This window comes from Akanthomyces muscarius, chromosome 2, assembly GCF_028009165.1.
Source record: "Akanthomyces muscarius strain Ve6 chromosome 2, whole genome shotgun sequence".
Taxonomy (NCBI): Eukaryota; Fungi; Ascomycota; class Sordariomycetes; order Hypocreales; family Cordycipitaceae; genus Akanthomyces; species Akanthomyces muscarius.
Window position 1 is genome coordinate 4,552,739 of NC_079242.1, and position 12,815 is coordinate 4,565,553.

The window sequence follows — 12,815 nt, forward strand, 5'->3', positions numbered from 1 at the left end:
AAGGGGCTACCATAGTCCCAACCCAAGCGCATTCTCACTGACTATCGGTAGATTCTGCCGTTTTCTGCATCCGTAAATAAACTGACCAACTGAATAAATAAAACAAACCCATAGCAAAAAGGTCACGCACATGGACTCGACGCAAGTTTCTCCATTCGAGCACGAAGCTACTCCTAGTACCAATCACGATGAAGCTCGCCGCTCCCTGCTACTAACAACCTGCTGGCAAACATATTGAGACTTCTTCCTTTCCCAGTGTTCAAATACATGGTAAGGATCAGGCTTCCAGGCGCACTACACGTCAGGGGTGCATGCAGCACGTACACCACTAGCGCGCTTCGAGACATTTTATTTGCTTTTCGTCCGAGGCACTTTCCTGCCCCATCCTGTCCATCCCAAGACATGTTGAAGACTTGCCATGACCTTCCTCACAAGTAAATTATTTGGTTTCCATTTCCAGCGCCTGTGCCAGCATTTCGCTGCCCTTCGTAAAGCTCACCATTCGGCATCCGATGCAACAATTTGCTCCGCCTAGCTCGCCTCGCCCGTACCGTACCCTAGAGCTGGCCGTCATGAGGCACAAGATTGTTGTAAGCTAGGTAGATGCAGCATTAAACGTAAAACGGCTTGCCATGCTGATATAATTTCAAAACTTTCTGTATCGACCTTTATCGATACATATCGCTGGTTTTGAAACCTTGTCCCAAGCAACATTGTTCTCATGGTAGTCCGTTGAATCCGTGTCGGCAAATAGTTGCAACCTTTCAGCAAAATCCCTTGGCGTGCACCCTTGATCTAACATCGCCCGTGATTCGGTACTCAATTCGTGGAACAGCAGATTTTATTTATTCAATGATCAGTCGTATAGATAATGGCAGTGTTGTGGTGGGATTCCAGCCAACATCGTTCAACATGTGGAATCTCACTCTCCGCGTAGCCGCGCGCTGCGTCGTCTCCTCCTGCGGCCTATGCGCCGATCACGATCCTGATCATGGGTATCATATGGAACAGACGCTTGAGCGCACTGCATAGCCTCAGCGTTCGGTATATGCAGCTTGAGCATGCTTGACTTCACAAAGGCCTCGGCGGCGGCAGCCTCCAGTGCTTCGCCACTGATTGTACCGCCAGCCCTCTCGATAGCATGCTTCGGCTTGAAACGCACGGCAACCACATGATACTCGATGACGCCCTTGCTGATCTCGTCTCTAACCCACCTCCGGTTATGCCACGCCGAGGAGCCCCGCCAGCGGCTCACTTCGTGGCTGTCTGGAGTTGAATCGGCAAACAAGAGTCCCCCGTCCTTGGTTCGAAAGTGCCACCGCTGCGTCATTTGCCGGGCGATTTCGTCTAGCTGCGCCGCTTTGCGCCTCACCGTTTCCATTTCAATGACGACCTCGCGCACCGTGCAGGGCAAAACACGGCAAAGCTTGGGAATCCACTCTCCTTCGAAACGGAGCGGCTCGTCATTCTCCCAAAACCAAAAGTCGGCGTGCCGAATGGTGATGCATAGACGGCGAAATGAGAGGTCGGGTACGCATTGCAGAAAACGCGCGACGTCATCTTGCTCAATCTTATACATCTGCGTGAAGATCCGAAGAGAATCGATCTCGACGGTTGGCTGCTTGTGTTGCTGTCTGATCTCCGCGACCGTCGAGCGGAGGATATCGGGCGAAGTGTCAACGTTGTAGTCTGGTGGAGCGCGATTTTGCGCTGTTATCCAGTGCGTCTGCTCCTTCAACATAAAGGGCAGGAACCAAGTCTCCCCGTAGATGGACCGACATGTTCGCAGAAGCGCTGTATCCGTTCTTCGTGGAGCAGAGTACGATGGACGAGCCCAGCACGAGTCTTCCACGTAACGCTTGGCTGCCGCTGGTTCTTCGTAGTCCATCAAAGCCTGGCCGAAGATGTAGCTTCGTATCTCGGCGGGCACAGCACGTAACAGTGGACAACTGCGCTGTTCATGCGCCGGCGTTGACAACAGTTGCCGATGCAGGGGAATATGGGAATCCGACGCAGAAGTAGGATATTCCATGATTCCACGTGATGGGCGAAGTCTGTTTCTTGTTCTGCTTCAGGCGGCGCGTCAAAAATTGAAGGATTGTCGAGACTTGAAGCTCGTCAGTGACAATCCACGACAAAGCTTGGTGCTCTAGGTGTAGAATATATACTCAAGCTCAGCTGCGTTCACGGGTGGCGCATAATCAGGCTGTCATGCTGTAAGCCTCGTTGCCTACCCTCCCTGTATGGTTGCCTGCTTGGTTCGCATGATTCATGATGTCAACTTTGCACCATGTTCGTATATTCTCGAGGATCCTTAGTCAAATCCGAGTGAGTCAACACATAGCGGATGTATAGCAGATAAAGCGACTTTGTAGTTTTTACAGCTTGCAGAGCGTAGCGATAGCAGAGCGTAGCAATAGCAGAGCGTAGCAACCTGTCTTTCCACGATGCACACGCCGAGCTAAGACTCTAGTGCCATTCTGCCATCCACACATGTATCGCGTTATCCCTCGAAACCACTACATGAAAGGCAAAAATTTGATTCAAAAGGCAAAAAGAAACGGTACTCCGGTACAGGGAATCGAACCCTGGGCTGCTCGGATCAATGAATTATTGAGAGCGAGCGATGTTAGCCACTACACCATACCGGATAATGAGTGAAAACTCTGAGCGGGTCAAGATCCGCTTGTCGAGAGGCCAACTTTATGTGGTAGAAGAAGCCTTTGCATGGCCGATGCGCTGAAGATAAAAAAAACACTACAAGCGAGTCAGACAAATCGCTAAAACAGCTAGCGGAACGGCCAAAAAAATATGGTTCTCCGGTACAGGGAATCGAACCCTGGGCTGCTCGGTTCCAACTTGAGAGCGAGCGATGTTAGCCACTACACCATACCGGATACGATGATAAGATTTGATTTCTTATTTGATACTATATTCCTAAGACATCACTGGACATCATCCACATGTAGCTTCCATTTGGGTATTTGCAACGATTGTTGCTTGTTCACCCCCCGTTAGCTAGGCGCTGGTAGGGCTTGAAGGGGCCATGCGCAATACCGATGCCATTCTAAATTGCCCTGTCCTTTCATTCGTAACCGCTAGGTAGTAGGCACTGCGCTTCTTTTGGGGAGTCTTAACGATTCTTCTTCTTGTAATTTCTCTATGTTGAGGGCCAAACCCACAGTAACTAATCCCACTATTGTGCCCCGAGATACAGAACCTCAAAAGCAGATAAATTCTAATCAAAAGAAGAACATGCAGCCAAGTCCGGCCATGAATACCAAGATGGCAGACGGCGCCGACACTACACCGGATCCCTCATTATCGTCCGATTCGTCGTCGTTGTTGTTGTCGCCACCGTTGTCTGTCGGCTCAGCATTGTCCGTCTTCGTCGCAGATGCTCCGGAAGAGGTAGACGACGTACCTGACGGCGCAGGCGCCGTGACGCCCGGCTCGCGCCTCTTGCGGCACCCAGCGACACGCACATCGGCCCAGCTCTTCATCGTGTCGTCGTACTGGTACTCGACGGGGCCGGCCTCAACCTCCTCGCACCAGCCCGTGTAGTCCTCAATCTCGACCGAGTGGAAGGCAGCGGTAAAAGGCTTCTGCGACCATTCAGGCACGCCGCCCGCCCAGGAAATCTCGCCGGGGTCGTTGTAGCCCTCGACGGACCAGATGCCGAGCTTGAGTTGCATCGGCGTCTGTGGCCACTTGTCGGCCGGGATCTCGCCGGACTGCCAAGTCCTGCGCTCGGCGCCGTCGATGGAGAATTTGAGAAACTTGTCCGTCCATTCCATTGTATAATCATGAAAATCGTCGTAAGAGGACGAAGAGATGGCATAAGTGGTGTTGTACGTGTTGAAGAGCGATTGGCCATTGTAATAGTAGTTGGACTGAGCCTGGTTTTGGAAAGCTCCAAGCATTTCCTAGAGCAAGTTAGCGGTTTGGAGCGGAAAAAAGTGAAGTGCCTTAGAATCGTACCCAATCTATCTCATCGCCAGAGTCGGACTTGAGAACAACAGTGGTAACAAGGCCAGACCCCTTGGCGGCCTTGGCTCGTACAGTGACCTTGCCGAAGAGGAGATATTGGTGGCTCGTTAGAGTCGGTGCCTGCTTCTGCTCAGTTAAGCTGACTTGCAAACCACTGCCATCGCCAAAGTTGAGGCGATCGCGGTCTTGCTTTGTCTGGTCGTCTACGATCCAGAACTTTTCAAAGTCCTCGTTGTAGCTCGCACCGTCAAACTTGAACGAACTCTTGCCTGCAAACGCCGAATCGGGAGAGCATTCTGCAAAAGCATGTATTAGTGCTGAATAGGGAAACAGAAAATCATACTGAAAGGTGCGTACGCGAGTCTTTGGTCAGAGGGTTGCAATTGCCAGGATCCCGGAGGCCGCCATACGAGGGCCAAGCATGGCAAGCAGCGGCAAAATACAAAATGTAGGCTAGCATGATGTCGAATGCGTCGTCTGATTCGAGAAGGATTTCTGTAAAGACATTTAATGTTGTTGGGAGAAGTGTATTCATTTCCCCTGGGCCTCTGAGAATATATGGTAATTTCGCAAATGGCTGAGCAACACAACAAGTAGCACGGCTTCCATCTGAATCACTGCAAAACGCGAACGGCGCACAGCGTTGCAGTGCCAAGGCTCATGGACGTCAAGGTCGAGGGCCAAAGTATATGCAATCTTCACTTTGAAACTGGGTAAGGCCGGAACCGCTCGCATCTGCACAACGAACTGCTGAGGACACCGTTGGAGGCGATCTTGTGGTCGTACACATTTACAATTGTTTGATCTGCCGTGCTATCTACTGGTTGGCAATTGTTGAGAGACCAATGCGCAAACCTACCATTGCGGATTGCGCTCCCGCTCTTTCGTTTCCCCATGTCACTTGAGAAAGTTCTAGCAAGTGTCGAGCATGTCGCTTAGAGCAGACTTCTCGCCGGCGGTGATGGTCAGCTTGTAGTAGCTCTTGACGGCGACCCAGGACTTGGCGTAGGTGCAGTAGAAGCTCTTCAGAGGGGGCTTCCAGCCTTCGGGGCTGCGGTCGCCCTTGGAGCGGTTGGCCTTTTCGCTCACGGCGTAGAGCTGCGGGCGCTTGATGTCGTTGGCAAAGTCCTGGCGCTGGGCCTTGGTCCAGCTCGAGGCACCAGACTGTGTAGATGAGTTAGCGACAGGCTCCCTCGCACAGCATATAGCTACTCCGTTTCCATGCCGAGATAATTAAAGGGGGAAAAAGAAAAGAGAAGAAGCAAACAAGTCTGTTACTTACGATCCAAGCATTCTCGAGGGGTACAAGATGGTCAATGTCGAGCTTGCTACCGTCGGTCCACGTGGTGTCGTCGTATGGGCTGACCCAGGTACCTGAAGTGACCTTGCAGGACGAGCCAGTCTCGACATCCTCACCGTCGCGCTTTAGTACATATTCGCTGCAAGGAAGAAAGAGAAAAGGGCCGTTAGCGTTTTTGTGGCAAGTCAATCATAGAGTCACTCGGCAAACATGGCATGCCGTCGTGTGGTGCAGTGTCATACCGGGTGGTGCAGCTGCCGTCGACCTTGATCCAGTGAGGAAACTCCTTGCGCGAGTAACCGTCGCCAGAGCCGGAATCAGCAACCTGGAGGCTGTTGAGGTCGCTCTCTGCGGTGCTGGTGCTGGGAATACCGGGCTACAATTTGCGAAAATAAAAAGCTGGTTAGGTGGTGGTGGTTCATGGAGCGGTCAACGGAAGCGATCTTACCGGCTCAGGGACAGGAGCCGCAAGGGCAATGGTAGCGGCGGCGAGAAGGCTAGAAATACGCATCTTGGCGACTTGAGGCTGCTGGAAGCAGCAAAGGAAGCAGGAGTTGAAAGGCACGGGAGTCTATGGCAGTTTTCAGATCTCTAATCGCCAAGGGGGCATGAGTCGCGAGGCTATTGGCTCTTATTGTAGTCCATCAGCATTCCAGAGCGCTAACCCATGTGCGCGAGCTGAACGACCCGACGATGGCCAATCTTCAGGCCTTCTGCGGAACCTTGGGGTGCTGCTCCACCAGTCTTACTCTTGGAGGCAGTCAGATTCGGCATTTCAGCCGATGCTAGCTCTTTTCCCATGGGCAAATCCCGAGTCGTCGAAAAAGGGCCGTTCCCGAAAGCTAGACCGACGCGGCGCGGACAAGAAGCACGTTTTCGCACCATTGGGCCTCTTACGCGGGCTGTGCGCCTCCGCTCGCTCGACGGTAAAACTCTCGAAAAGGCAGCTGCTCAATCAGCGTGCAGCGTACCCTCTGCCAAGTCAGAGCAGAAGAGCAGAGAGGGGAGTTTGCGGGCAAGTCCGTGACCGCTCGCAACCAACCAAATGGTTCCCTGCCGATTGAACGATAGATTCCAGGGGCTTTTGCTCAGGGCAAATCAGGCTTGTGCCTGGGGCACGCTGATGGGCGCAAGGACACCGGGCAAACTAGCGGATTAGGCGAAAGATTGGCCCGCCCGTCGATCGCCAAGACCGCTGGCGCTGTTTCGGCCTCTTTTCAGCTGGGCCTTCCCCAATGGGAATGTCAGATGCCCATCCGTTGCAGCGGTAGTGCGATGCCACCCATCGGAAGCCCCCGATAACAAAGGATCCTTTGAAGAGACGGCGCTGCAGACCCGTACGGTCAAAAGGATTTGGCACTTGCCACCTGCCACAGGCTCCCCCGAGCGAAGTAGTATTTCCTACGAACTAAATTTGGTTGCAATGTATCCGTATGTGTATCAGGACGAGAAGAAGGGTGATGATACAGTTGGGAAACTGCTCATCTGCCTCGTTAGCGGATAGATGTGGCAGGTGTGGTTCCACGAACGCAAGTAAACTTCGAAGTAAGCACCAGTTTGACGCTCCGCCGGTGCGACCCAATCTTCCTGACCGTGTGCATGATCCAGGTATAGAATCGACATGCTTTAGCCGTTGGCACCATACCAGAACCCAAAATCTCCCATCTCTTGACCATGCTATCGTTTCTAGACTGATTTTGGCGCATTATTTTCCCCGGTGCCAGTAGATCCTTGGTACAAATAGTCCCATCGGCAGCTGAGCCTCGAAGGTGTCGCAGGCCAGACTCATCTGAGCATATAATTCTACGAGGCAGAAGCTCGTACGAAGTCTTTTTGGTACAGATGAGCGCTTCCGGAGCTGGCACCAAGAAAACGCTACTCTGGGAAACGAGACTGGAATCTTTTTTGTTTACATTTTCTGCATATCTTTCGTATCTTCGGTTCTCATATTCCTGTAATTGCCTACTTGCAATACACTATAGCAGCCGGCACCTTTTGTTGTGGCCGCCCTGCCAGGCAGCTTGTCGCTCGCGCAGTGACTAGCAACATCGCGCCGCTCCGGTTGAATTAGTATTATTCGGCGTCACAAAAAGGCAGACAAAATCATTGCAAATCTCACCGCCGCCAGACTAAATTGCGCTAAAAAATAATTTGCCCCAACGCAGTATACACATGAATAATCATGCCTTTACATATGTAGGATGAATGAGGATATAGCAACATTGATCGCGTGCGCGGCCGCGAGGCTAGCGACAAGGCATCCAGAGGCCGGGAGCCATTTTCTTTATACGTCATTTCCATCAAGTCCAAAAACCAAAAAGAATGACCACTGTATAAAAACAGCACAATATCACAAGAAGCTAGTCGCCATCGGTGTGGCGTTAAGAAAGCCCCGTTCCCTTTGTGTGGCTGTGAGGGGGTGCCAGCCTTGCGACTTCCGCCCCAACAACGCCTCCTAGGCAAATTGAAAGCGTTGTGAACGCAAGAGAAATCAGCCATGGCATCAATTTTAATGAACACTTCTAGTATCGCAATGTTGAGCTTGGTTCTGGCTACTGCCTGCTGTGCCCGTTGCGTTTGGCCTAGCAGGCGGGCGCCCGCGCAGCCATACAAAGACGTCGACGGAGAAGCTACCAGCGAGTCCGAGGCCAAAGCAGCCAGACTCAATCCGCTGGCTTACAATACTCTCGTGCTTGTTTCACCTCTTGGAGCGGCCCTGTCCTTATTGAAATTCAGATTTGGAGCTGCTCAGCTTCAGCCACTGCAATGGGAACTGGTGCAATGGACTGGTCCGGTCTTATGGGTGAGCAGTTGCTTCGCGCATCATCTCCGTCACTTTGCTAACACAAACCTGCAAGTTATTGCTGGCGTTCCAATCCATTCACATATACCAGCAAAAGAATATTCCACAAAGATATGATTCGTCGACTTACACGGCCCTGTCCTCGGCGGGCCTGATCAGTTTCTTGTGGTACGAGTGGGCGAGTTCAAGCTGTGAGCTTCCTTGGCCGCAGCTCACGGCCGCGGTGGCCGTGTTTCTTGGTATTCTCTCAGTTCCTCAGCGCCCGGTTGTTTTTCGAGGAGTAGCTCCGGTGTTGAACGAGAGCGGTGTGTCAATACTTGACTGGATCTTCTTCTCGTGGAGCCTGCATCGTGAGAGTTCAGCGCTGCCCACACCGTTGAATCTAGAGGATCTGCCAAGAGTACCTTTTAGCCAGTCCTCATCCACTCTGAGAAAGCAATTCGACTCGTGTGACCGGACCAAAGCGCTATGGAGGCAGCTTGCCACAATTTTCCGAAAGCCTTTAGCCTTACAGTGGTCACTGGTGCTATTGGAGGCAGGATCAGAATTTGGTAGCCGCTTCGTTATGCATAGTCTGTTGCAACGCCTGGAGGCAGGCCCAAATATTGACGCCTGGACCTGGGTCTGGGTCGCACTGCTTCCAGCTAGTCTTCTTGGCGTCTCTGCTTGCGGTAATTGGTCCGGCTGGATCGGGCACACTCGCATTCAACTGCCGATGCTCGGCCTCCTTCAGTCGTTGGCATTCGAGAAGTCAATGCGCTTGCGGTCGGGAAGCGATAGTAAATCCGCGGAGGAAAAGCATAGGACGAATACTCCAAGCGTGATGGATGCAATTCAAAGCCACAGGTATGTTGACCAACACTGGACTCTGATCAACATGTATAATACTAACAATATATACCACGCAGCAATGCTACTGCACAGGCCTTTTTTAATGCGCATAGCTTACCTATCGCCGCTTTGAAGATGCTCATGTATTCTACCTACCTTTCGCGTTTTATGGGCTTCACAAATGTGATTATCGGTGGTACACTGCCGATATTGGCCATTTGGCTCTCACGCAAGCTCTCCAAAAATCAGCGCCGAGCACAGGCAGAGCATATGGAGGCTACTGAGCAAACCTCCAAAATTGTTTCTGAAGCGCTCCGTGGGCTTCGTCAGATACGTCTGTCTTCAATGGAGCGCCTCTGGCAAGACCGCATCTTTGCCGCACGCAACCACAACCTAGCTGCCGCCTGGAGGGTCAGTGTGCATGAAGAAATGGTCAATCTGGTCGCCACACTCGGGCCTGTTCTTTTCGCATCTGTCACAATATCCATATATGCCTTTAGAACAGGAAATTTCAGCCCTTCAGTGGCCTTCACCTCTATCAATCTGTTTGGCAACCTGCATGCAGTCATCAAGCAGCTCCCAACTCGGTTCGCGTCATTGCACCGCGCACGCCTGAGCTACTCAAAGCTTCAGCTATACTTTGAACAACCAGAGCAGACTCAACAAGCAACTATTGCAGATACAGTGTCATTGCAAAACGCAAACTTGTCCTGGGTTGAAGACGAGAAGGGAGCTATCTTGAAGAATGTGGACGTGAAATTTCCAAAGAATGGAATCAGTCTGGTCACCGGCCAAGTCGGCTCTGGGAAAAGCTTGCTGTTATCTTCATTATTGGGAGAAGCAAAGGTACAATTCGGGAAGCTCGCCAAACCTGCAGTGGACACCTCCTCGGGCACGTCAAAAGCCAGGAGCATTGTCGCGGGGTCTGTCGCCTTCATCTCACAGCCCCCTTGGATTGAAGACCGCACGATCAAGGAGAATATCTGCTTTGGATACGATTTCGATGCGGAGCGCTATCGCAAAGTCCTAAATGCATGCGCACTCACTCATGACCTTGAATCGTTGAGCAATGGCGACCTTACCGCTGCTGGCACAGGCGGATCATCGCTCAGCGGAGGCCAAAAGTGGCGAGTGGCTTTCGCAAGAGCTTTGTATTCGCCAGCTGAGTTCATTATATCAGAGGATATATTGGCCGCTGTGGATACCGCTGTTGCGAGACATCTTTGCGATACTGCACTCAGAGGAGATCTTCTACAGGGGAGAACCATGATTATGGCTACTCATCACCCAGAATATTGCTCTGAGCTTTCGGCGTGTCTCATCTCCTTGCAAGACGGATCTGCTACAGTTGAATACACTTCAAACGCGACGCAAAAATTGACAGTTTCAGGTCAAACTAAGAACTCGGGGCCAACGGCTAAGACTGAAAAATCTCACCCATCTAAGGCCGCGACTTCCGCACAACCTTCAAGGCAGCATTCCAAACCCCAAGATTACTGGGCAATTTTGCAAATTTATGCTAAAAAGACTGGAAGTCTGCGTGGATACATTTCTGCTATTCCAATTGTTTTGTGCTACCGCTTTCTCGCTACCAGCAATTCGTGGTGGCTGGCGAAGTGGACATCTCGGGACAACAGCGTTGGCCAGCAGCACTCAACCAAGTACGATGTTGGTATTTATCTGTCGCTCTCTGTAGCAAGCGCAGTATTCCTGAGCGTAAAAACTTTGATCTTCACACGAATGGGTCATGACTCCTCCAGGAAGCTATTCGAGAGCCTGACTCGACGAGTTCTCAAAGCACGATTCTCTTGGATCGATTCCACCCCACCGGGGCAAGTTATACAGACACTCGACTCTGACATGTATGCCATCGATCATCGTATGGCACCTCAGATTATTGGTATTTTAAGCTCCACAATGAATGTTCTATTCATCTGTGCTAGCAGGCAAGTGCTCACTGACATACATAGAAACAGAATGTCGCTAACTTGCTGCAGCCTTTCATCATCGCCATACACAATAGTATCCAGCGTGATCATGCTAGCTTTCTATGCTGTGGTCGCTCAAAAAGCTCTAGAAACGTCTCAAAGACTGCGCCCCGTTGTGAACAGTTGCAGCTTTCCAGTTTCGAACCACATCTCTTCAGCGCAGTCGGGCCTTACAACCATCCGGGCTTTTGGCAAGTCGGCGTATTATATTGAAACAATGCAAGAACACATAGACAGAGCCAACACAGCTTTTACTCACATGGCGCTTGGTCACTCTTGGCTGGGCATTCGGCTTGGAGTCATGGGGAGCATTTTTGTAGCGGCCGTGACAGCAGCGACCGTACTCAGCAAGGGCACGGCATCGAGTACGGGACTGGCAATTACACTGGCTCTCCAACTTCGGCAAGCTCTTAACATTACAATTGGTCAAATCAATGTCACCAGAACCGGTCTCAACGCCATCGATCGTGTCCTCGCGCTAGCATCCATTCCGTCCGAAGAGGAGGAGGAAGATGCAATCGCCCCAAAGAATTGGCCGAGCCGTGGACAAGTCGAGATTCAGAAGCTACGAGTTCGATACGACAAAACTCTGCCTTGGGCACTGAACAACATTACATTTTCTGTTCAGGCGGGGCAGCGTTTGGGGATCGTTGGCCGCACCGGTGCGGGCAAGTCCAGCTTGATAAATGCTCTCCTGCGCTTTGTGGATGCCACCATTGGCAAAATCTTGATTGACGGCCAAGACATCTCCAAAATATCCCGAAAACGTGTGCGCGATGCCGTCACCGTTATACCGCAGGATGCTTTCCTCTTTTCTGGAACGTTGCGATCAAATGTGGACGTCTTCGACAGGCACAGCGATGATAAGATTATTGCGGCTCTCCGAAGCGTGCATTTTGCATCTTTCGGGCAGGAGCGAGATGTCACTGCTGCTGACCTTGATCGCAGTATTTTTTCTGGGGGGTCGAACATGTCCCATGGGCAACGGCAGCTCGTCTGTCTTGCGCGAGTAATTCTCGAAGACAAGTGCCGTATCCTCATTCTAGACGAAGCGACGAGCGGTATTGACCACATCACGGAGGCAGCCATCCAAGGCGCGATAAAAGACAATTTTAGGAATGTAACTATTCTGGTGGTAGCACACAAACTGCTAACGGTCGCAGACTTTGACTCGATACTTGTATTGAGTCAGGGCGAGGTTGTGGAACATGGAGCGCCACAGCAGTTGCTGGCAAGCAAAGGCAGATTATGGAACATGGTGGAGCAGAGTGAAGATTCTGGAAAGATCAAGGAGATAATTTGGCGAGACAGCAAATAATTGTAAATAGATGGATTCTCCTTGAGCGTCCCTAGCTCTTGCCTCGTCCGACCCTAACCTTTTTTGACGTTAATATCCCTCCAGAGCGCTGTGAGCGCGAGAGTGGCAACGAAGACTCCGATTGAAGTCAATAGTATCGCGCGTTGAGTATCTCCGTAGGCGTGAGAGATGGCCCTGAAGGCGTCGCTATCTGCAGGATACGAGCCTTGGACCCTAATGCTTCCATATATGCGTTCCAGATTTGGCAACTCTGATTGGGGGAGATACTTCACCAGCCTGTTCTTAAACATGCCCGTTCAGATCGCCCCAGCCAATGCATAGCCAATGTCTTTTCCTATTACAGCAAAGTTGCTTTCCACCACGAGCAGCGCCAGGATGTGCTCGTGATCCGATTCCGCCATAAGGGCAATCTGCTCGATGGGTGCAAGATGCCACCGCCGAAAGCATTCGGAAATCAGGCGAGAATAACAAACCCAATATGACTGTCAGAGATGCGAAACTTGACTATACGGCCCACCACTAATATAGCGGGAGGCACACTACTATAATATACTAAAGTGAGATAACAAAATAAGGTATTTAAAG

General features: G+C 51.4%; 3 protein-coding genes across 4 annotated transcripts; 1 reads left to right on the plus strand and 2 right to left on the minus strand.

Annotated features, from left to right (window-relative positions):
• Positions 1–922: 922 nt before the first annotated feature.
• Positions 923–2,032, minus strand: LMH87_004639 (uncharacterized protein; the record flags this gene model as incomplete). Of its 2 annotated transcripts, none has more annotated exons than XM_056195892.1 (1): positions 923–2,032. In XM_056195892.1, one exon carries the CDS (start codon positions 2,030–2,032, stop codon positions 923–925), a length of 1,110 nt encoding a protein of 369 aa, XP_056049476.1. The 2 variants fall into 2 exon arrangements, with proteins under 2 accessions (XP_056049476.1, XP_056049475.1); XM_056195893.1 differs by having other exon boundaries at positions 923–1,381.
• A 2,870-nt stretch (positions 2,033–4,902) lies between these two features.
• On the minus strand, positions 4,903–5,801 carry LMH87_004640 (uncharacterized protein; the record flags this gene model as incomplete). The annotated part of the gene is made up of 4 exons (XM_056195894.1): positions 4,903–5,154; positions 5,273–5,429; positions 5,533–5,666; positions 5,739–5,801. The coding sequence occupies 4 exons, from the start codon at positions 5,799–5,801 to the stop codon at positions 4,903–4,905; spliced, it is 606 nt and encodes a 201-aa protein (XP_056049477.1).
• A 2,022-nt stretch (positions 5,802–7,823) lies between these two features.
• LMH87_004641 (uncharacterized protein) lies at positions 7,824–12,230 on the plus strand (the record flags this gene model as incomplete). The annotated part of the gene is made up of 4 exons (XM_056195895.1): positions 7,824–8,093; positions 8,149–8,939; positions 9,002–10,870; positions 10,922–12,230. 4 exons carry the CDS (start codon positions 7,824–7,826, stop codon positions 12,228–12,230), a joined length of 4,239 nt encoding a protein of 1,412 aa, XP_056049478.1.
• Between the last annotated feature and the right edge of the window lie 585 nt (positions 12,231–12,815).